General features: G+C 53.0%; 1 protein-coding gene and 1 non-coding gene across 7 annotated transcripts; one reads left to right on the forward strand and one right to left on the reverse strand.

The window, feature by feature from the left end:
* Nucleotides 1-1067: 1067 nt before the first annotated feature.
* TOP3B (DNA topoisomerase III beta) lies at nucleotides 1068-22803 on the reverse strand. Of its 6 annotated transcripts, XM_047090279.1 has the most exons (19): nucleotides 22736-22803; nucleotides 18020-18209; nucleotides 17874-17948; nucleotides 16735-16866; nucleotides 15100-15206; nucleotides 14459-14533; nucleotides 12870-13066; nucleotides 12212-12368; nucleotides 11324-11437; nucleotides 9747-9837; nucleotides 8113-8267; nucleotides 7884-7989; nucleotides 7008-7154; nucleotides 6689-6862; nucleotides 5349-5477; nucleotides 4425-4574; nucleotides 3710-3810; nucleotides 2668-2869; nucleotides 1068-1626 (listed from the first exon to the last, which is right to left on the reverse strand). In XM_047090279.1, the coding sequence occupies exons 4-19, from the start codon at nucleotides 16859-16861 to the stop codon at nucleotides 1145-1147; spliced, it is 2514 nt and encodes an 837-aa protein (XP_046946235.1). In that variant the 5' UTR covers nucleotides 16862-16866; nucleotides 17874-17948; nucleotides 18020-18209; nucleotides 22736-22803; the 3' UTR covers nucleotides 1068-1144. The 6 variants fall into 6 exon arrangements, with proteins under 6 accessions (XP_046946235.1, XP_046946234.1, XP_046946232.1 ...); XM_047090278.1 differs by lacking the exon at nucleotides 17874-17948 and having other exon boundaries at nucleotides 3710-3768; XM_047090276.1 differs by lacking the exon at nucleotides 17874-17948.
* TRNAK-CUU (transfer RNA lysine (anticodon CUU)) lies at nucleotides 18456-18528 on the forward strand. Its single transcript has one exon. It is a non-coding gene; the product is annotated as a tRNA-Lys (tRNA).
* Nucleotides 22804-23003: the final 200 nt, after the last annotated feature.

Below are 23003 nucleotides of genomic sequence, written 5' to 3' on the forward strand. Positions count from 1 at the left end.
GGAATGCTGGGTGAAGTCACAGGTGTATTCATGGAAGCTCTGCTCAGAGCCTTGTTATATTGTAGTGTGAACTGTGAATCTAGTACCCAGATAGACAATGTGCAAAATAGTTCTGACCCGCCCTTCACGAAGGTGTTCCACCACACAGCTTGGAAAGCTATTTTTCCGAGCTCCCATGTTGTGGAGCATGGGCAGGAGTGGCATATTCAACACGTGGTTGCCTAATGTGAGTGCTCCTCTGTGGGGACTGGGGTGGTGGTGATGGGGCACGGGAAGGACATCAGGCGGAGGGCAGCCCACAGGGCTGTTTGGTTTATGGATTATTTTCTAAATCACGCAGATGGGGGCGCCTAGGTGGCTCGGTTGAGTGTCCGACTTCGGCTCAGGTCATGATCTTGCTGTCTGTGAGTTTGAACCCCCGCATCGGGCTCTGTGCTGACAGCTCAGAGCCTGGAGCCTGCTTTGGATTCTGTGTCTCACTCTCTCTCTGCCCCTCCCCCGCTCATGCTCTGTCTCTCTGTCAAAAATAAATAAACATTAAATCACGCAGATGGCTTCAGTGGGGCTCCCTGCAGTTCACCCTGGGAAGTGACTGGCCTGCCTCTGTTTGAGACAGTAAAGGCTTGAGAACAGGAATTCGAAGAGGCCCTGGGAGGCTGCCAGGGTCGCATACACCACACACAGACCTGCTCAGAGCCACCGTGTGACCCCAAAAAATGGGCTGCAGGGAAGGCCAAGGTCCAGTGAGGACTTCTTTCAGCCCTGTCTCCTCCACCAGGCCTTCCTCCTATGACACCTGCCTGGGATAACAGGCAGTTGGTGCCTTCCTTTCTTCCTTGCAGACATCAGGGACGCTACCTACTTGTGCTACCTTGCTGTCTGTTACACATACTGAATTATGACGTGAGCCTCAGACTGAGCTTGATCCCCCTTTCCACACTTGGTGGCCTCCCTACAGGCACCACCGTGGTGTGTGCAGAAGGGAGAGGAGGGGCAGGGAGACCAGGAAGCGCAGTGAGGACGCCATAACCCTCTGATACCAGGGAAAGGTCCTGAGCTGCTTGCTCTGAAGGCAAAATACGTTTTAATGATTTCTGTGGCCCCAAGGGCAACTGTGTGAGCCTGGCAAGGGATGGCGGGGCTGTCATACAAAGTAGGCAGCCAGGGCTGACATCTTGTCCTTTGGCCGCCTGGCACTGGGCTTCACTGTGGGCCGACGGCCCCGGGCCCGCCCCCGGCCCTGCCTCCTTCCTGGCCCGCCACGGTGCATGGGGTGGCAGGAGGCCGCGTGCTTCAGCTCCACTAGCTCTTGGAAGATGGGGTCGCAGAAGACGCAGCCCGTGTGCTGTGTCTCGTCGCCTGGGAGCGGGGACTTGGCCTTGTTGAAGTCCACAGCCAGCAGGGCAGCCTCACAGGTGCTGCAGGTGTCGGCGGACACCCGCACGCGGTAGGCGTTCTCGAAGCAGTGCGCCACCACATTGCACTTGTTGCAGGCCACCTTCCACTTGGGGCCTGAGGTGGGGTCCAGCACCAGCACGCCGCTCTCGCATTCCACGCATTGGCCGATGCCCAGCATGCTAAGCGAGTGCTGGCAGGTGGGGTGTGTGCACTCGTTGCAGCCCATGCCTGGTGGGGAGGGGGCAGCCCATGATGCACACCAACCCCCACCCTGTGCTGTGTCCCCCCCCCCCCCAACCCCCCCTGTTGCCACCTCCCAGAGGGTCTTCCCCTAGGGCCTCATGGTCCAGATCTGTCGTCCCAGCAAAAAGTGTTCCTTGATCACCCTGGGTCTGGATTCCCCCACTGCCCTTGCCCCTGCTTCTCTGCTTATCTAAAACCTCCTCAACCTGTGAGTGTCACTCCCCCTCCCCCCATCATTTCCAGAAGGCTTTCCCGGTGGCCTCCGGCCAGGTCCATTCCCCCTCTTCACTTTGCTTCCACAGCCAATTCCCATCAGCTCCATGTGGCTCCTGTGCTGCTGGGTCACACGGAGCCACTGGCTGCCCTGAAAGATGCTGGAGGGCAGGGAAGGGCCTCAGTAACCCTAGTAGCCCAAATGCAGGCTGTCCCTGCCTCACAGGTGAGGCTTGAGTCAGGAAGGGTGAATTGAAACCCCTGAGGGTTCCCTAGACCCCTTGATGAACGTGGGTAGATGCCTCTTGCTGTACCTCATTCCTGTCTGTAGCATGGGGTGAACACGCTGGGCCCTGTACCTCCTCTAGACTCTTGGCTCAGTGCTGTTGGTGCCTCCCACTACCCACCCCTACCCATGCACATGTGTCTCCTTTCCCCAGTAATGACTGTGAGGATAGAGAACGGAGGTAGACGCTGACTGAGGGTGCACCCCTTGCCAGGTGGGGCCCCCCAACCTGCTGTATCACTCAACTCAACCTAGCCCAGGAGAGGGCACGGCATGCCTACTGCCCAGATCCCGAGTGAGTGGATTACAGTTGCCCTCTCAATTATGACCAGGACAGAGAGTGGCAGACTGGCTGGCTCCGCCTCAGCAGTGCCCAAGTACACCTCAGGTCTCCTGTACCTGAGCCGGTGAGTCCAGCCATAGCGTGGGGGCAGGGCAGGGGCTAGACAGGCACCACAGACACCCAGGGGGGACGGGGCAGCCTGTCTTGGGAGGCAGCGATTGAGGCCAAGAGACGGGGCACTCACCTTTCTTCATGTCTCGGAAGGGCGGGTGATTGGCGCAATAGGGGCACAGTGGGTAGCTCTTGCCCCTAGAGCCTGAGGACCACAGGACCAGCTCGAAGTCATCCAGTGGGCACCGGAGCTCCTTGTAGAGCTTGATGGTGCCATTCTGGGGGAGGGTGTAGGTCTCGTCGCAGTGGGAGCAGTGCAGGCGGCTGGGCTTGGCCTGCAGAAACACCAGGGAAGAGGCTCAGGGTCACTGAGGCCACCCTGCTCTCTGGCCTGCCCTCACTCTCCTAATACAGAAGTAACAGGTGACATGTAGTATATAAGGTATATAACATGATACATAAGACAGAATATGCAGCACTGTAATGTGTATGTAGTACGTAATATATGATACACACAGAAAATCTAACGTGTATACAAAATACATAATGTGTTACGTATGTCACACACATAGAATACATTATGTTTACATATTACTTATGTATTATGTATGCATAACACATAATACATATGTATACTTATGTACACAACAGAGACATACGTAGTAATATATGCGCAATATGTAATACATAATATGTAACCCATAACACACAATGCATAATGTGTAACACACGGAATATGCATATAATGTGTAACTTATAACATGTAACACAATACATAATGCATAATGTGTAGCATGTTGCCAGGCAAGGACCTCTCAGGCAAGGACCCATAGCCATGAGTCTCAGGACACCTGCTCCAGGCATGGAGAAAGGTAGTTCTAGAACCCCTGCATGTGTATTAATGCCCAGGATAGCAAATAATGTGTTGTTAGGAAAAAATGGACAATGTGTTTAAGAGCCCCCACAGCTCACATGTTCCTGGGGTCAAGGGGAAACTGGGTGTCTGTTGGCAAGGCTGCAGTAGGCCTCTCATTCTTGTGTGGCAGCCAGAACAATGATTTCTTTATGACTAAGGATAAGGCAGAGGTCTACAGAGGTGACAGGACTTGCCCAGGTCTGTACACAAGGGTGCTGTAGGCCAGATGGGGTGGTCACAGCCCTTCACCCTCATTTACCTGAATGTACTTCATGAACCGGTGGCACTTCCCACAGCGGGAGAGGGGCTTGCCCGTGGCTGCCAGGGGTGAAAAAGACACCTCCATCAGTTCGTCCATGCCTGAAAGCAAGCAGCGCAGGAAGAGTCACATCCTCCTAGCCTCCGGCAGCCCGCCTCAGACACGTGCACGGAGGGGGAGGCCACAGCAAGCATCTGAGTAAATGCGTCTCTATCCCTGAGGGTGCTAGGGTAACAGGAACAGCAGGGCTGCGGCCTCATGTCTCACATGAGCTGGGTGCCTCGTGTGTGGTGTTAAGATGCGTGCTCTTGGGTCAACTGAGTGACTCACTCGGTTAAGTGTCCAGCTCTTGGTTTCGGCTCAGGTCATGATCTCAATAGTTTGTGGTTTTGAGCCCTGCGTCGGGCTCTGCGCTGACAATGTGGAACCAGCTTAGGATTCTTTCTCCCTGTCTCTCTGCCCCTCCCCTGCTCGTGCTTTCTCTCTCAAAAATAACTTAAAAAATATCTTATTAAAACACAACTTATTAAAAAATACTATTAAAAAAAAGCCCGCTCTTTAACCCCAACGATGGTCCAGCAATGAGATGTTATTGCCCTGTCCTCCCAAAGGAGCCCCGGAGCCCGGAGCCCAAATCTGGACACTGGTCCCACACGGCTGGGGCAGCCCTGGCCCAGGGGCCTCTGGCACAGGGGTAGGGAAGAGGTGGGCTCACCGGCGATGGAGTCCACGAAGTAGTGGAACTTCCTCTTGAAGACATCCAGGGTGTGGCCCAGGACTTGGCGGTAGTCAGCTTTGCCCTGGGCGATCAGGTTCAGCTGCTTCTCGACTGCACTGCGGATGGTGGGGAGCACCAGCTCTGCATCTGCAAGTAGGGGAGTGCTGCTGTGAGCACTCGCACTGGGGAGCTGTGGCTGCCCCCACCAGCTCAGGCTGCAGTCCTATGGTCCCACGCCTTTCCTGATCTCCTACCCGGAAAATCCAGTGTCGAGTGGCCAGGGGCATCCTGTCTCCAAGACTGTGTCACAGTTCCTGGAAGTCCTCAGGCCAGGTCTGTGCCCTGCCATCTCCCCTAAGACCCTTGGAACCTCTCTGGGACAGAGCAAAGAGCTCTGCAAGGAGGACCCAGACCCCATCCGGAGCTGGTCTGTGGGGAAAAGCCCCTCGAGCCTCCTCTCTTGGATCCTTTGCACTTGTCCATTCATCCATCCACCACACAGAGACCCTGCTGGAGCACGTCCGGGGCCGGGCGGGGGGGTGGGGGGTGACAATGTAGCACTGTTCCAGTGGGAGTTGACCTGCCACAGGGCCATGGCCTGTCAGAGGCTGGGGGCTGATGAATGCAGAGCTGCAGCCCAGGCCAAAGTCAGGGAGCAACAGCCAGCCAGACTCATCAATCTCTTTTCTTTTTTAAAAGTTTTTTGAATGTTTATTCATTTTTGAGAGAGAGAGAGAGAGAGAGAGAGAGAGAGAGAGAGAGAGAGAGAGACAGTATAAGCAGGGTAGGGGCAGAGAGAAGAAGCAGGCTCCAGGCTCTGAGCTGTCAGCATAGAGTCCGACATGGGAACCGTGAGATCATGACCTGAGCTGAAGTCTGACACTCAACCGACTGAGCCACCCAGGTGCCCCACGGACTCACCAATCTTGTAGTAGCCATGCACCAGGACGATGCCAAGGTTGGTGGGTTTGAGTCGGCGCCCGCTCTCCACAGTGACGTAGTTGCGCTGGCAGATGTTGTTGATGTGCACGGGGATGCTGGCGTCTGTCCCTGAAACACATAGCAACACATACCAAGTGTTCCATAGCAGGCTCCCCATCAGACCGTAGGCTCCACCTTTGCTCCCACTCACCATGGGGACCCTGGTTCTCAGCCCCCTCACCTCTGTTTTTGGCTAGCACTGTGCTGGACACCACACCATGCGTTTTGAGAATGGTCTTGTGAATCCAAAAATGGCCCTCCCAGCGCTGGGCGCTTAATTCCCCTCTACAAACAACAGAGGCTCATGGAGGTTAAGGAACTCTGCCAAGGTCGTGGGAGCTCAGTCTGCCTGCCCCTCACATTTGGTAAATGCGACCTCCTTGACCTCTCCCTGCCTCAATTCTGAGACATCTACCCCTTCTAGAAACAGGGCTCAAGACCCCTGAACACGGAGGAACTCCCATGCTCGCTGCCAAATCGTCCCCTCTGAAACCTGCTCAGAACTGCCCACTTTCCAGCTCCCAGGTCCCTTGTGATTAGTTTCCAGGATGGCACCTCCCCTAGAGACTTCAGGGTCACCTGGCGCTGCCAGATGCTGCCTTTACTGCTCCCCCGTGCTGAGGAGCCTCCTCAGATGGTGCTTAGAGGCTATGGAGGCCATTGAGGTACCGCACTGGAAGGACAATGCTGGGATTAGGATCTGAGCCCCAGCACGCTCCCCGCTGTGCCCACTGCATCCTTGCCACTGCCGGAGTGGCAGCCCTCGCCAGTTCCTTTTCAAACAGCCCTGGGGGCTCCCGGTTAACAGGGCTGCCCAGGGCCGCTGTCTTGTTCAGAAGGTCACAGGAGCCCTTTACACGGGCTCATTTTGGTTATGGGATCTGGGCTGCTGTCCAGTATGTGGCTGCAGGGAGCCATGGATGTCTTGTCAATGGGGAAGGACAGAGGATGCTGGGGGAGCAGCACCCACACACCACTGTCACCAAACCCAGGTGAGACGTTCCCTGACAGTCACCTGTCACAACTGTTAGTGACAGAACAAGACTCAGGCACAGCACCCTGGATTGTTCTGGCCCTCCAGAGCTGGGTCAGCTGGTGCAGCACATCAAACAACAGGCAGTTCCCATTAGAGTGAACATTGCCTGGGGAGCTGGCCACACCTTGGGCTGCAGTTACTAGGTGCTGGGCACAGAAGAGTCACTGAGCAGGTCTGGACCTGCTCCTGGGATGGAAACCCTCAGGCCCGGGGCCTGGGTGGGCAGGAGGGTGGGTGCACCCACCAATGCCGTGCTTCTCCATGAGTGTGATGAGCTCGGCCTCTGTCAGGTAGTCGGGTGGGTTCGTCTGCTTCTCCAGCATCTTTATTTCACTCACAGCAAAAGTGTCGCCCCTCTGGCAGGTGGGCAGGCTCTCCTCCAGAGGCACACTCTGCCAGGGCATGATCTCCGTGAAGCCTGGAGGGAGAGGGTGCTGCCACTTAGGGTCCCGTCCCAGGCAGCCCAGGCCCAAGACCCTGGGCCTCCCTCCCCAGGTTCAATGGAGAATGTTCCGTCTGTCTGTGGAGGTGAGGGAGGAGCCAGTCTGGCCCTGCAGTTTTACCTGGAGAGATGACGGTCTTCCCTGTGCAGGTGAAGTGCTCAGGACCAATACGGAAGGAAATGGTGCTCTGGAGGTACTTGCAGTCGTAGCTAACTGTGGCAATGAAATGTCTGGTGATGTACTCATAGAGCCGCCATGCCTCACTGCCTGCAGCAGGCAAGGAAGTTGGTTACTGTCCAGAAGCTCTGGCTCTAAAGACCCCCCAGCACTCTCATTCAGGTGGCAGGGCCCTGGCCATCAGCACAGAATGGCAGGGCTGGCCTGCACTGAAGCTGGAGAGAGGAGTAGGAAGTGCGCAGGAAGGGAAAGTGAGTATCCTGTGCTGTGGTGGTTCCTACACAGTTACAGCTCCGACCTCTGCTTCCAGGTGGGACTGCTCTTCAGGGCCTGGTATGTTCTTAGTTGGTGACTGCAAGCTTGGGTGGTGCACAGTGGCTCCTGTCTCTACCTGCACGGTTCTCCCTTTCCCTGCCTCCTCCCAGTACACAGGCCCCCACACTGCCTTGGTCGGGTGGGAGGCAGGAGGCACACCCAGTGGTTGGGCCCCAGCACTCCCTGTCTTGGTCCCGTCCTGTCCCCTCCTTGCCCATCTGCCTCACCCTCCTGCCTCCTACGAGCAGCCACCTGCACTTGCACTCAGGCATACCACCCCACACCTGCTGCCACCACTTCTCTTCTGTCTTGCCCCATGGTAACAGAACACAACCTTCAGGTGACCCTCTGTGCCACAGCTGGGGGCAGGTGGGGGAGGGAGCCCCCACACTGCCAACGGGGCCCGACACTGTCCTAAGGTGCCACATGACTATAGCTTCCCACCCAGAAACTTGGTGTGTGTGTTTGAGTGAGTGTGTGAGTGTTGGGGGGAGTGACTGATACCTAATTCAGCCTCTGTGGCAGACCTCATGGGGGTAATGGGGGGATGGTCACCAGCATCATGGCCTTTCCGTGGGCGGTTGATACCTTCTGTTAACAACCGCTTCACCTGAGGGAGAAAAAACAAAGCAGTGAGTCTGGGCATAGCTGACTTCCCACAGGGAGGAGCCAGCACTAGTTCTGGGTTTGGCCAAAGTGCCTGGGAACACGGGTGTGCGGTGGCTCTGCTCACCGTGTCGGCCCAGTAGGGGTGGTTGGCCTGCTGCCGCAGAGGGCCCTTCAGGTCAAAGTTCTCAGGGTAGTGGGTGGTCTCAGTCCGCGGGTAGCTGATGTAGCCTTGCGTGTAGAGCCGCTCGGCAGTCTGCATGGCATGTTGTGGCCCCATGCCTGTGAGGGATGGGAGGCTCAGTGGGCCAGAATGTTGGGGATGGCCAGGTCCCTGCTAATGGGCCTGGGCACTCAGCCTCCCCATCAAAGGCGGCCAGGGCCTCCTGGCAGGTGGAGGTGGTTCTGAGTGGGCACAGCTAGAGCACAGAGCTGCTGGCCAGGCCACTGTGCCCATACAGCTTTACCTGAGGCCGAGGTCCTGAACCTGTAAAGGTGGGCCCAGGACAGGGATGCTCCACAGTGTCACCCTCATAACACTAGTGGCTATGCTGATTAAATGTGGCCTGCAAAGTGCTGCTCTCTCACATTCTGGCCATGGAGTGCAACTGTGCCTCAGCATCTGCTGATGTCCCACTATGACTGCAGAATTAGCACACACCCCCTGTTCTGAGCTCCGTGGGTGTTTCTGTCCTCGTGGCACTCCAGGACTACTGAGGGAGGGCAGCAGAGGCTGCCACTCAGCTATTAGCCACTCAATGTCATCACTGCCCTCCGAGGATCCCTGAAGGTGCTGTTCTGAGGACACTGGCCAAGGTTTCCCCAGGCTGCAGAGGCACCAGTGCCTTGAGGCCAACAGCTGTCAGAGACAGCCAACTTTCCAGTCAAAACCCCTTCTTCCTCCTGGGGCAACAAGGCTCAGAGACATTACATCAACACTGGTCACACTGGCCCCTGCAGGACATTAGCCTGGGGCATTAACCTCCCACCCCTGGCCTCTCTCCCTACACCAGGGAAGCTACTCTGGGGTGCTAAAGTCAGGACATCTCTCTTGGGTAGTGGCAGTCATTACCACTGTTGCTGTTACAATACACCATTACAATAATTTAATCCTTTTAGAACAATCAGCCCTGAGAGATGGTCACAATGGCTGCTGTTTTCTTGTGAGAAAACCAAGGCTCCAGGACAAGAAAGAAAGTAGCCAAGCTGACACTGGACCAGAGTTTGGGTCCAGGGCTGGAATTCCATCGTCTAATGCCTCTGAGGGGACTCCACTGTGCCAGTGACACACAGGCCTGCCCTATAGGTGGTCTCTGACCATGGCCTGCCATGTGTTTGGCCCTGGCAGCAGCTGCATGGATGTTCAATAATATGGTCTATTTTCCCCACATAAGTCCAAAGGGGCTGTTGCATATTAACCGATAATCTTCCAAAATGGAATCCTCTCTCGTGTTTGTCAGTTTGTTATTACTTATTTCCACTCTGGAAATGAAATCTGCATGAGGCATAGATTCCCACTAAGCCTCGAATGACACTGCAGGTGAGCTGTGGCTTAACATAGGTGAGCATGAGGCACTCAGCACAGGTGCACACAGCGGGGGGTGGGGGGGGAGGGGGAGGGGGCACTCAGCACAAGTGCGCATGAAGGGAGCGTGAGAGTCAGCATCACCCTGGAAGCCCAGGCATTGCACCAGGGCTGAATGGCTCACCGCATGCCTGCTCCAAGCCCTTCGGGGGCTTTAGAGGAATGCCCCTACGTACCCAGAGAAGAGCTAGCTACTCGCAGCATCTCCACAGTGTTCAGGGCAAGGGGCCTCTGCTTGGCCTTCTCTTTCCGGCTTGTGGCTTCTACCTAGAAGACAGAACAGATTCCAGGATTTGGGGTAGTGGGGAAAAGAGGCCATAATAGAGAATCAGGAGGTATGGGCAAAGGGTCTGGTTTCGTTCATTTGGTCTCCCTGCTTCTCAATTTCACTTATCACAGTGGTCTCAAGACTTGAATATTTATTTAGGCCAAGGAAGGGAAAAAGAAAGAAAATTCTTTCCAAGAGAACTTTCTAGGGAAAGAGAAAACTTGGAGAAACGGGGAAGAGCCAAGAGAAAGGGCTGCAAATTCAAACTCCTACGGGAGCCAGTGGCAGCCAGGCCATGGGGATGGCAGGTGAGGGCTGGAGCAGACCACGGAGTGCAGGCCCGTCTCAGGGGCAGTCAGCTGCCCTCACTGCACCTGAGTGCTTCCACCAGGGCCTACCAGTATTGCTACATCTTCCAGTTCATCAGCAAAAGCTGCAAATCAGGACTTTCATGCGAAATCTCATGACTTTCAAATGTTGGTGACCATTTGAAACGTTTATAAACATGAGGCAGTTTAGATAAAATACTAGGCAGCTTCCAACTCTGGGCAGAACAGTTGTTAGAAAAGAGGACTCTGTCTTGCCTGGGACAAAAACAATCCAAACTCAACTCCAATGCCTCATCTCTCCCAATCCCATGGAGACATGGCCAAGGCAGTGCCTTCTGAATTCCAGACAGACCAATGTGGGGGGTTAATTTGGGACAAAATGGGTACATGCTTCCGTGGAGGCTTGGGATCACTAGGGTCGAGATCTGGAGATGATGGCAGTGAGTCTCTTGAGGAACATGGTCAAGGATAAAAGCATGAGGCAGCTTTGGAGGAAGTTCTAGAAGCCTGAGTCAACTGCATGGGTGAGCAGAGAGCACCCAAGGAAGGCTGGAAAAGGACAAGAGAAGGTGATTGAAGGAGGCCAGGCTGTGCCTCCATGACTCTGGTAGCTGTTACTGCTGTGGACCTCTGTAATGGTGGCAGAACTACCTCCATCCCAGGTAGGCAGCCCCTTGCCAGGTGGTGTCACCCTTTTCCTAAAGGTCAAGCACATGTCCCTCAAATTCATAAAAACCCTGAGTAGGAAACACAGCACCATAAAGGCCATGAAAGCTGACTGAGGTTGGGATCCCATGTTAGCTGTGTGACCTTGGGCAGGTTCACTGATGTGCACACAGGTCCCTCCAGAGTTGTTAGCATTTAGAGATCACAGAAAGGGGACATCTGTGTGAAATGGAATCCTGACAAAAGGGGATAATGCCTGTGGGGCCTGGCAGGTCATGGGCATGGGGCGGTGCCCGGAACAGGGTAGGTATGTGGCACACTGGTTACTGCAAGCAGTTCTGTAACCTTTCTTCTTTCCAAAAGATGTCTGTGTTTTAAAGAGGGACAGAAAGATGGGACCCTAGGCCACAAGCTACTCTTCCGGCCAGAGGCTTCCAAGGTCTACTCCCAGCCAGAGCAAACGTGACAGATGTGGGTGGGGCAGGCCCACCTGGGCTTCCTTCTCCAGCTTTGTCATGTTTAAAAACATCTGTGCGATTTCCCGGTCAAACACTCGCACTCGGTCCCAGTCCAAAAGAAGAGATCTGTCTTTATCGGCATTAACCTGGAGGAAAAAGTATAAAAGGACAAAACAAGAGAGAAAAAATCCAGGTAAGCCCACTGCCAGGAGTGAAAATCAAGAGAGATGAAGCTGGTCCTTGCCTGGGAGCAAAATGATCCCAGCCCTAAGGTCTCACAGTCATACCTGTACAGGTGTGCAGGTGTACAGATATGTAGGCTGAGACCCAGCCCCATCCCAAGGGAAGACTGCTCTGACTCCAGGCTTCTGCCCCGAGACCAGGCAGGTGGGAGGGGAGCCGAAAGTCAAGGCTGTGTCCTTAAGGAGTGTTAGAAACTCTGCCTTGAATGCCATCCCTGCCCACGAGGTGCAGTTGGTCCATGGGCCCCTAGTCCTACGTCAACCAGACCAGCTCTGTATTATGTTTTAAACCTTATAAGAAGCTCACATGGAGAATTTTATTTGGAGAAAGGGCTCTAAGACTTTAAAAAATTTGAAAGTCAGTGGCCTATAGCCCTCAGTCCAGTCCTTGGACCTGACCATCACAGCTGATGGCCCTAGGGGTGACCCTGCCCCACACTGCCAAAGTGGAGTTCATTCCTGCTTACCCAAATTCAATGCATCCAGGCCTAACCTTATCCTGCCTCTCTATGAAGGCTGGGGTCTCTTCCCTGGACACCCCGCAGACCACTCTCTAGCCTCTCTCCTCTGTGCCCTTGGCCTCAGGCCCTTGCATGGCTATGATGATGGTGGAAAACTCTCAGAGTCCACAGCCCAAACCTGGAAAGACCCAGTGTGCATAGGGAAAGGAAATCAAACCTTGGCCTGTAGGACCCAGTAGGTCTCTGGTTTGAAGGACTGGATTTTATCGTGTCTCTCCACACAGAAGCCCAGGGTAGGGGTTTGACATGGTCCAAAGGAGATAAGGGAGCTGTCTAGATTGCCATATTTTCCCTGGAAGTATTTAGTCTGAAACCTATAAGGAGGAGGGGGCAGAGAAAGATATTCCGGTTATGTATTCACTCCAGACACCATTGTTAACCACCCATGTGAATCCAGCATGGGGCTACTAGTGAGTGCAGGGAGGGGACCAAGGTGGCTTCCCTGCTCAGAAGACAGGGGACAGGGTGAGGTCATGCTCAGCATGGGGGCTGGGAAGGGTGTGTGCAGGCAGAGAGGAATCATGTGTGTGCACACGTGACACAAAACGCAAGAGAGAAGAGCAGAGGTTCCACCCATCCCAGGTCTGGGAAGCCCTTCTACTATATTCTATCCCCTCCACCCTCTCCTGAAGACCCACACAGTGTAGACAAACACTCTGCTTATCAAGTAGTGGCCTGTGTGGTGTCATCAGCTAGACAGACAGTTCTTCAGGGGTTTTAGAATGTGGATGTTGGCCTAGTGCTAACCAGGTCCTGGGGTGGCAAACAGGGACCAGAAAGACAGGGGCTCTGGCTAAAGGGAGGGCAGCCAGCACCTGGTGAACGCGCAGCCGATGCGCAGGTCCAGCTCCTGCCGGGCATCCACTGACAGCGCCTCGTTATGGTCGGGCTCGCCCAGGCGGGCCATGGCGGCGCAGATGTCCGTGTCCGTGATGGAGCTGAATCTGGCCCGGAACACCGTCTTTTCGCCACCGTGGGTTGGATTCATGATGGGCAGCACGGCATCCAGTACCTGGGGGAGGCAGCCCAGCTGTAACCCACCACTGAGGTCTTTACGTCCTGCTCCACATTTTGCCTGTGAGGCCCGGGGCTGACCCTCAATGTGTGTGACTCCTGCCAGACCCTCCTCTGTCTCCTTCCCTGTCCAGAAGTCTCAGTCTCTCCACAGAACTCCTGCTACATGGCTGCTCTTCCACCCACTGACAAATCTGTTCAAACATCCCCCTTTTTACTACCACCCTTTCTCTCATCCTCTGCTCTCATCCCCGCCCAACCAGCAAATGCTATTGCCATGGGTGCAAGGGAGCTCAGTCACCAAGTCCATCCCACTTGACCCACTTCCCTTCTTTCTAGAGGGCAGAGTGCCAGGAGGGGTAGGTGGAACTTTTAAGAGACTGGAGAAAAGCCAGGGAAGGAAAACAGATATGAGGTGGAAAAGGCAAACGACAGGAGGGGTAAGGGCGCAGGGGACCCCCATGGTATGGGGCTTAAGAGTGGCGGGGTGGGGGCGGTGGCCCTCTTAGGGCTAAAGCACAGCGGGGGCTTGGAGCCAGACTCACTAAGAAGGCTGTGCTGTGGGAGGGGAGTCACACTGGAGCCTGGCCATGCAGCTTCTTTACAGGGAAGAGGTGCCTTTGTTTCTGAGGGGAGAGAGCCTGGTGAGCTTCCACTCCTCGATGCAAAGGCCCCCCAGGGGAGGAGAAGCCCTGCAGGGGAGGGGCCAGGAGAGGAGTGTCTGGGAAGGGACATAGCATGTTTCCTGAGGGTGCTGCGCTGGAACTTGGGGTGCCCTGAGCACCCTCTGCCATGCGGGAAGCATTTCCTGAGCCCCAGGTGTGCCAGGCACCAGGTGAGAGCTGGGGACACAGAGGCAGGAGGGTGAGCCTCACTAGGGGACACCTCCAGCCAGGACCAGCGTGGGGGCACCACAGCCATAGATGAGGCAGGCACCTGCTTCCCTGCAGGGAGGGTGGAGACAGGAGGTGGGAGGGTATCTTGGGTGGGGAGAGGACAGTGAAGGCTGGAGGTGAGAAAAGGAGTGAGGAATGTTGCTGAGTGTCAACCAGCCTTGGCCAAAGCTCCCTGAAAGGTGCCCAGTGGCCAGGATGCTGGAAACCAACCCTCTCCTTGAGGCAGCTTGATTGGGAAACTCCCATCCACCCAGAAAATTCTGCCCTTTCTGTTTGCTCTCACAGTGAGCCCCAGCAGGGGAAGTAACACTCCTTCACCCTTGGTAGAGTCCATGCATTTGAAAGTGTCTATGGAATTTTCAAAATAGAGGAGGAAAAAAGGCTATTTCTAAGGCAACATGGCTGATTCCCCACTGCAGCCCCAGAACGGGATGACTGCAAGTGAGGTCGGTGGGAAGGTTGGCAGTGAGGACCTCAGTGGGCACCCCTCTTACCTCAAAGCAGATGTTCTCCCCTTCCTTGTCACAGTCCAGCCACAGCACAATGTAGTCGCAGCCTTTGCCTTCCACCTGCCACATAGCACGCAGCGACTGGCACCTCCACAGCCCAGCCCTTCAATGCCCACCCATGGTGCTCCCGCCTGGCCCCTGAGCCCCAAGTAGGAGGGCCAGTGCCGAGTGGGACCCAGGCTGAGCAGAGGAGCTGGCTGCACTTAGGCTGCCTTAGCCACTTATAGAACTTAGCTTAGAACTTAGTTTTTTGGGCACAAAAAGTCATTAATGCAATGCTGCACAGAAAAAGGGCTGCAATAAGACTCAATGTTAATAGTGGTTGTCTTAGTGGGATCATAAATGATTTGTTCTTCCTTCTACTTTTTAATATTTTCCATGTGTATGCATTTGTTTTAAAATTAGAAAAACCACCACCAGTGCCAAACGATCTAAAAAACAGAATTTCTGCTCCCCAGGGCTGAGTGACAGGGCTGTCCAGGAGGGCCAGCAGGGGGCGCTCTCAGAAAGGGTTGCAAGGCCGCCAGGTTCAAAAAAGGGGGAAGGATTCAGGAGGCCTCCTGCAGTGCAGGGGTGGACCCCCCCCCCCCCCCCCGGGTGCCTGTGCTCTTGCATGCCCCACACACCTGCAGGAACTTCACCATGTTCAGCTTGGGGTTAGCTTCCTTCTTCTCTGTTGGGGCTTGGCTGAACAGCTCTGCAGGGTCCACCTTGTCCCACTTGTTGTACTTTCCTACAAACCACAGCCACAGTGACATCTGAATCACACTTCCTGGCTCACAGGGCTTGACCTCTCCAATCGTCATAACCTCAGGAGGATGGTGGTGGTCTCGCCTCAAAAACGGGGAAAAGGAGGCTTGGAGAACACTTTACCCAGGGCAATCCCACAATTGGAGGCAGCGCTGGGCCTTCGTTCCCCTAGGCTGCTGAGGTGACACCACACCTTGGCCACCCACAGGAGCTACCACTGGGCCGGGCTGCTGCTGCTCCAACCTCACTTCAGCACAGGCCCTGTGGCTGGAAGTGCCATTCCTGGGCTGGCTCACTTTGCTAGACCACTGAACTATACCACTCATACCTCTGTCTTCTCTTCCAGCCTGAATTTTTGTAACTCTCCCCCTACCTGGCACTGACAGGTGCTCAGGTGATCCCTGTGGGGAATCAATCTTTTGGGCCTCTTATCTGGTACATCCACCTACTTCTCTATTCAGGGCTCAGTGCTTGCATGCTTAGCCCTCCAGCTTTCTTTTAGTCTCCATTTTGTGTAGCCTGGGAGAATAGGGTCAGATAGAGTCAAGTTAAAATTTTTTTTTTATATGTTTTTATTTACTTTTGAGAAAGAGACAGAGTATGAGCAGGGGAGGGTCAGAGAGAGAGAGAGAGAGAGAGAGAGAGCGAGTGAGTGAGCGAGAGGGAGAATCTCAAGCAGGCTCCAGGCTCTGAGGTGTCAGCACAGAGCCTGATGTGTGGCTCAAACTCATGAACCACAGATCAAGACCTGAGCCGGTCAGACGCTTAACTGACTGAGCCACCCAGGTGCCTCAAGTCAAGTTTAAATCCTAGCTCCCCAACTGCCAGCTGGTGATAAAACTCAGTCCAAATGCTTGGCGACACAACTGAATTGATGTCATTGTTGTCACTGAGCAATAGGAAGGAGACCTTGCTGTGTGCTAAGCTCTTTACCTTCACTGTCACACTTAGTCCTCAAACAATCCTGGGAAGTGGATGGCACTGTTGTAAGACCCACTTCACATCTGTGGAACAGAAACTTGTAGAAGCCCCAGTCCCAGCCGACTCTTTGTCAACCACAGGGCCCTGCACCTAGCTCTGTTGGGTACTAATGCTGGCTCTTCCAAGGTGACACAACAATGATACAAGGATGACAATGACAGCCACTGAATGACCACTGGACAATAGTCACACTCAGCAGGAACCACCTCCCAAATGCCTGCAGAGGCCAGGCCCCCTAAGGTGGGCATTCTCTGCCTCCAGGAAGCACAGGAAGGAGCATAGGGCGTGCAGTGACTAAGGGGTGCCTCTGGGATGGGGACCCAGGGGCACTGAGCTCCAAAGCCAGGGTTCTGGGCATGTCACCCAGAGACCCTGTGTCAACCCTCCACAATCTGCTGGCCTTAGGACTCACAGGTTCTGCACAAACTCCTTGCCTGGAGCCCTCCCCTGGCTCCAAAAAAACCCAGGGGAGCACTTCGCAGGGCTTCCCTTAGCAGGGTGGAGGGTGAGCAGGGGCATGGGGGGCTTACCCAGGAAATCCAAGGTCATCACATGACCACAGACAGATGTCATCTTGAAGCGGACGGGCTGGCCAGCGAAAGTCCCTGTGTACTCGTGCACTGAGCATGTTCCGTTCAGCCCTTTGCGTGAGGACATGTTTCCTACAGGGCAGAAGTGCAGTGACGGCTGCTCCAGCAAGCCACAACTGCTGTGGAGGCCCCAGGCCCTGGTGTTGCCTCTCGGAGGGCCAGAGTACCCCTTCCCCAGACTGGTCAGTGATGATGTTCTCTGGGCCACTGCGGGTAATGGACTGCTGAGAGGTCATGGATCTCACGGAAAACACCGCTGCTGACCAACCAGTATGGTGTGCTCTCAATGCAGAGCCCTCTGTCTCTGAAGGCCAGGAGCACCCTCTCTGAACACTCTTAAGAGCAGACACTCTTGGGCCCTTTCTCTGCATTTCAGCCTCATTTCTTTCAAACTTTACTCAAAGGTATCCAGGGACCTCATTATCAAATTCCACGATATTCTCATGCTCCCCCCGGACAGCCCCTTGGCTGACCTTTCTTAGCCTCTGGGAAGTGGGCATGTCTCAGCTCTCCCCTCCCTTCTGGAGGGATGCTAGCCCACTGTCCTAGCCAAGGGGAGGTCATGGTGGACATCTGCCATTTCTGGGTACCCAGCATGCAAACACCCTTCCTTTCTGGAGGGAATTCAGAGATGGGAGGGGAAGTAGCACCCCACCAACTATCCCAGTGGCCAGAGTTAGGGTAAGGAACACATGTTCCCTTTCTTAGTGTCCTGGTGTCTCAGGAGGACCGCAGCCAAGGGTCAGCCTAGTGGCTGCTCTTGAGTGACATAAGCACACAGGCTGCAGCTGTAGCAGTCATGGGTTGAGGGTCCAGTGGCAAGGGTCCTGTGGTGACGACGTCCGCGGCATGGCCTCAGACTTAGACTGGGGTCTCAGACTGGGGTCAAATTTAGACTAGGGTGGGGTCTTGGCTCTGTCTTCTTCCTTCCGATGAATTCTCTTTCTGGGTAAGTTACCAGGGCTGGTTGCTGTTTATGACCAACAACATGAGAGGCACAGTACTTTGACAGCAGCCTGCCTGGTGTTATGCTGTGAAGTGTGCCTGTACCTTTTTGGAGTCCCAGCCCTGGCTCATACCGGGTGCGGCAGTAAATGCATCCCCCAGGTGCCTCGTTAGCACTTGCTATCTTGAACCAAGTCAACTCCAGAGAGCTGGAAAAAGAAAGAAATGACCACGCTCATAGATTCCACCCGCCCCCCCCCACCGCGTTGGTCTTCCCTACCTCGAGAGAGGATTTTAGCAATAGACTGGGCCAAGGATGGCTTTTCTGCAACCATGAGCACGGTCCTCATCTTGTCTTAAAGCTGCCAAGGGCTTTGGCCCTTCCCACTCCAGTTTCAGAGAGATGGCAATGAAGTTCAGAAATTGCTCTGCTCTTCTTTTTGGCTCAACACTGCTGTCAGCGCTGACTCCTGAAGAGAAGAAAAGACACGTAGAAAATAATAATGCTTCTAATGGAATCTATACCCCTAAGAAGGAAATTCACTTTAAAAAACAAAAAACAGGGGTGCCTGGGTGGCTCAGTCGGTCAAGTGCCTGACTCTTGGTCTCAGCTCAGGTCTTGATCTCAGGGTCATAAGTCAAGGTCGTTGGGCTCTGCGCTGGGCACAAAACCTACTTAAAAACAACAACAACAACAACAACCAAAACACAGGGGTGCCTGGCTGGCTCAGTTGGTAGAGCATGTGACTCTTGATCTCGAGGTCATGAGTTCGAGCCCCGTGTTGGGCATAGTTTAATTAAAAAACAAATAAATAAGCAAAAAGAAACCTGAGGTAAGAAAAAGAAGTTAGGGAAACTTGAAGACACTGAACAAATCAGGGCAATGGAATTGGCTCGGAGATGACCTTGGGGATTTAGGTTCCTTTGGGAGACAGTGACATGGCTCCATGACCTCAGGTCTGTCTTGTCCCCAGATCCATGCTACGAAGGCTTTGGGGCCTTTGGACCTGGGCTGATGGGCTGGAATAGGGCAGATGGCCCTCCTCCCAGGCCATGGTTCTGTTTACTCCTCAGGGCTGAGGGCAGCACCTCCACCTCAGCTGAGCATCAGGATGCCCTGGGACATTTTATAAAATGCAGATGCCCAGGCCACATTCTTCAGGTCTTTCTGATCCACAGCTGGGCGCTGGGCCTGAGATCCACTGGCCAGGGAATCCAGTCCCCAGAACTTAATAGCCCCTTGCAATGGGCTCCAATCTACCTTCCTGCCTGCCCCACACAACCTCTAGCATTGCAGACCATGCTTTTGGCCAATTAAATTGGACACCACTGTCTAAAGAAAAACATATTCTTAAGCCTCTGTTCCCTTGCTTGGAATGTACTACCAAGGCTGGAGAATGCAGCCTGGCCGCGTAACGGCTGGGCTCTAGTGCTAACTCTAAAGAGCTCTTCTAACACCCATGACAGTATGAGTCATTTCCTGCTGTCCCCAGTCCATTACAATGGACTGTGCACTGTGCCACAGTTAGTTACTGCCTCATCTCCCCACCAGCACAGGAGCAGCCTGAGGTCTAGATCACTGCTGGCAACCGTAATAGCTAGTTCCATGACTGATACAGGACATCTAATACCTGCTGGCTAAATAAAAGAAACATGGGCCCTTTCTGTCTTTTTTTTAAGCTTATTTACTTATTTTGAGAGAGAGAGAGAGAGAGAGCACATGCGCGCACAGGGGAGGGGCAGGGAGGGAGAGAATCCCAAGCAGGCTCCATCCTGTCAGCTCAGAGCCCAACGTGGGGCTCGAACTTACCAACTGTGAGATCATGACCCGAACCAAAATCAAGAGTCGAATGCTTAACTGACTGAGCCACCCAGGTGCCCCTGTCTTTTTGATCGTTATAGATATGGCCTTGACATTGACAAGTATGGCACTGTATTAAAAAAAACAAACACCAAAACGTGTCTTCTACTGAGACAACTGAGCCACCTTCTGGGAGGAAAATTAAAGCAAGACTTCTACTTTATAATTTCCACCAAAACATAGTCTAGATCTAGCAGAAATTTAAGCAAAAAGATGAAACGAGAAAAATACTAGAAGAAAACAATTTTGGTATGAAAGATACCTAAGGATTTCAGAAGCTCAGAAGCACACCTCTTCACGTTTAAAATCATTTGATTTCCTTTCCTGTGAATGGTCTATTCATATTTTTTATCCTTTTTCACCCTAGCTGGATTGCTGTTTTCTTATTTTTAGGAACTGTTAATATAATGAGGAAATTAGCTCTTTGTAGTAGGAGGGCCAGCAACACCCATCACGGCAAATTAGAGATAAAATGTTTACTGTTTACTCTAACAGTAAGTAGTAGACACTAAGCAAATACTGATTGAATAAATGGCTGCATGTATGAAACAATAATTTTACCTGCAAAGTGAATAATAAAAATACTTTTAGATGTCTAAATTTTAGAAATTTATTTTTTAATTTTAGTTTTATTGTTTTTTTGAAAAATTTTCAATGTTTATTTTTGAGAGAGAGAGAGACAGAATGCAAGCAGGGGAGGGGCAGAGAGAGAGGGGGACACAGAATCCAAAGCAGGCTCCAGGCTCTGAGCTGTCAGCACAGAGCCTGACCCGGGGCCTGAACTCACGAATTGCAAGATCATAACCAGAGCTGAAGTCAGAGGCTTAACCACCTGAGCCACCCAGGCACCCCTTAGATGTCTAAGTTTTAAAAACGGACTTTAAATCTGTATGAGTATTACAAGCACTTGTCACTGTTCTTTTTTCCTATGGTGTCAGTTTCTAGAAGTTTCATATTTCTACTATTCCTCTTCACATCTAAGGATCCTAAATACCTTTTCAGTAAATAATTAACAGATTCTTCTCTAAAGATCCCTTTAGAGAGAGGGCACCTGGGTGGCTCAGTTGGGTAAGCATCTGAGTCTTGATCTCTGCTCACATGATCTCATGGTTCGTGAGATCTCACTGTCAGCACAGAGCCTGCTTGGGATTCTCTCTCTCCCTCTGTCTTTGCCTCTCCCCTGCTCATGCTCTCTCTCTCAAAATAAATAAATAAATAAAAACTTAAAAAAAAAAAAAGATCACTTTAGAGAAAAATGTTTCACCCTAGCATCTTCAAAGGGATTACCTCATTCATCCACGGCTAGACAACTGGATGGTGCCAACAAAGGGCCATCAGCATCTGTTCTGATTTCTGCTCACCCGTCCACAGGACAGACTAGTTGTTACTCCCCACTAATACGTGTTGGTTTTTGGTAGTAGTGGCTCTAAAGAAACACACGTTCTAGTTCAACAGTTTATATTTCAGTTCTGCATGAGTACTTTGTGGAAAAAATATGACTTCCTTTAAGGATTCAGAATCACAGAATCCTGGGAAAGGGACCTTGGTGATGATCTGGTACAACCGTCTCAAGGAAGAACAAACTAAGACTCAGAGAAAGGGATTTTCCAAAGGTTACCTGGGAAATTTGAATTGGGGCTGAAACTCATGCTTCCTTACTTCCAGCCGGGTACCTTTTTTTTTTTTTTTTTAAATGGCACCAGGGTTCACCTCTTAAAAGCATTCTCCAGTTTTAACTGTGATTAATTTTCTGTGATTATTTGGGACTTATTTTTCCATTAAGGCACACTCAGATTTCAAAAGGGAAGTCAGTAATAGCTGAAAGCAATGGTTTGCAACCTTCATTATGCCATTGTTGTGTCATATACCATCTTAACCTTTTTGCTTTACCAACATTATTATTCACTTAAGTTTTTGCTTTTTTAAAAAGCCTTAAATGTACATTTTTAAAAAGGGAAATTGTATAGCCTTGTAGGAACTGAAAGCCTGTGATCAATGGCCAGAACCAGGTTCTTTCCGTAACCTATGTCGTGTATCGGGTTTGGTCTTGTTTTCTGGTAAAGCTGAGCCTAAAGTTCGTTCTCTTATTTCAAAAGGGGAGATCAGCAAGTGCTAAGGCAGTGTTGACAGCAAATACGCAGGGTTAGCCTGTTAGTACCCTGTCAACTATCAACAGCAATACCACCAATGGTATGTGTCCTTTGGGAGACGCTGTACATAATAAGGTCCTTTCTGTCAGTCTTATAAACAAGTGAACTTGGCTTGGGAGTGGAGGCCTCGCAGGGGTCCAAACAGCATGCAGAGCCCTAGGATTTCCCACCTTAGCAATTTAACCCAATACCCATGGAGTCAGGAAAAGAGGGAAAGAAGACTCCTCCTTTGGAGGCAAACAATTGCTACAAACTGCTACTTTGTTTAATCTTGCAACAGTTTGACAAAGCTGGTTTTGTAATTTTTAAACCATGATTAAACGGAGGTTCAGAACAATCCAAACTAGTGCCAGGTGACCTTTGCCAAGGCTCTGGGGAACCCAGGGCTAAGTGGGCATCAAGCCCACGTCGGGCTGACTTCTCCACGTCCTGTTCCCTAAGGCTTTGTGCTTAAACACAAATCTTTAGAGGCAAGATTAGGTCACAGTCTTCTTTTTTACCTGTAAGAAATTAGTGCCTCCGGATTCTAGCTGTTTTGTTCACAAAAGGACCTTCCCTCATCTCCATCAACACCTCAGAGAAACACCCGGTTGCCCTCACGACTGAGCCAGGGCCCAGGTAGCGGCGAGTGGAGCGTGCCCTGACTTGGCCCCGACCTCTGCACGGCCTCCCCGAACCTCAGTTTCCCTACTCGTGACAACAGATTCAGACAACAGACCCCACTTAAAAGAACCGCGGACCAGGTTGACGAACGAGAGTATTAACTGCAGCGCCTATTCCTTCCAGGCACCGGACTAAGCGCTGGCCGATCATCACCTCCCCGAACCGCCAATGCAAGCTCCGGGGCGGGAAAGAGGCGGCGAGAATGCAAGGAGGTCCTCTCCCAAGCCCCGGGCTTGGGATCCCTGGGCGCCCGGCCAGCATTCGGGAAACGTGCCCCCAAAATGCCGGCGCTTCCCGCTTCCCCGCGCCGCCCACCGCTCACCCGCCGCGGCTTCCGCCTCAGCTCCCGCTTCAGCTTTCGCTCGGGTGGGGGGGGGGGGCGATGCGGGGAACTCGGCAACCTTTACTTCCGGGTCCAGCCGCTGCTGGCGTACCTTCGTCTGAATTCCGGTGCGCGCACGTCGGCGTCCGAGAGTTCCGTGGCTCCCACGTTCCGGGAGCATGGTCTCCAGCCAGCCCTTGCTCGCCGCGGTCGGTTGGGGTCCCCAAACCCTTCCACCCAGATCCCTCCTCGCAGCGGTCCTTGGGGG

The sequence above is a fragment of the Lynx rufus genome, unplaced genomic scaffold (genome assembly GCF_022079265.1).
Source record: "Lynx rufus isolate CCGP_SWC_20201006 ecotype Redwood Valley unplaced genomic scaffold, mLynRuf1.p SCAF_29, whole genome shotgun sequence".
NCBI classification, from domain to species: Eukaryota; Metazoa; Chordata; class Mammalia; order Carnivora; family Felidae; genus Lynx; species Lynx rufus.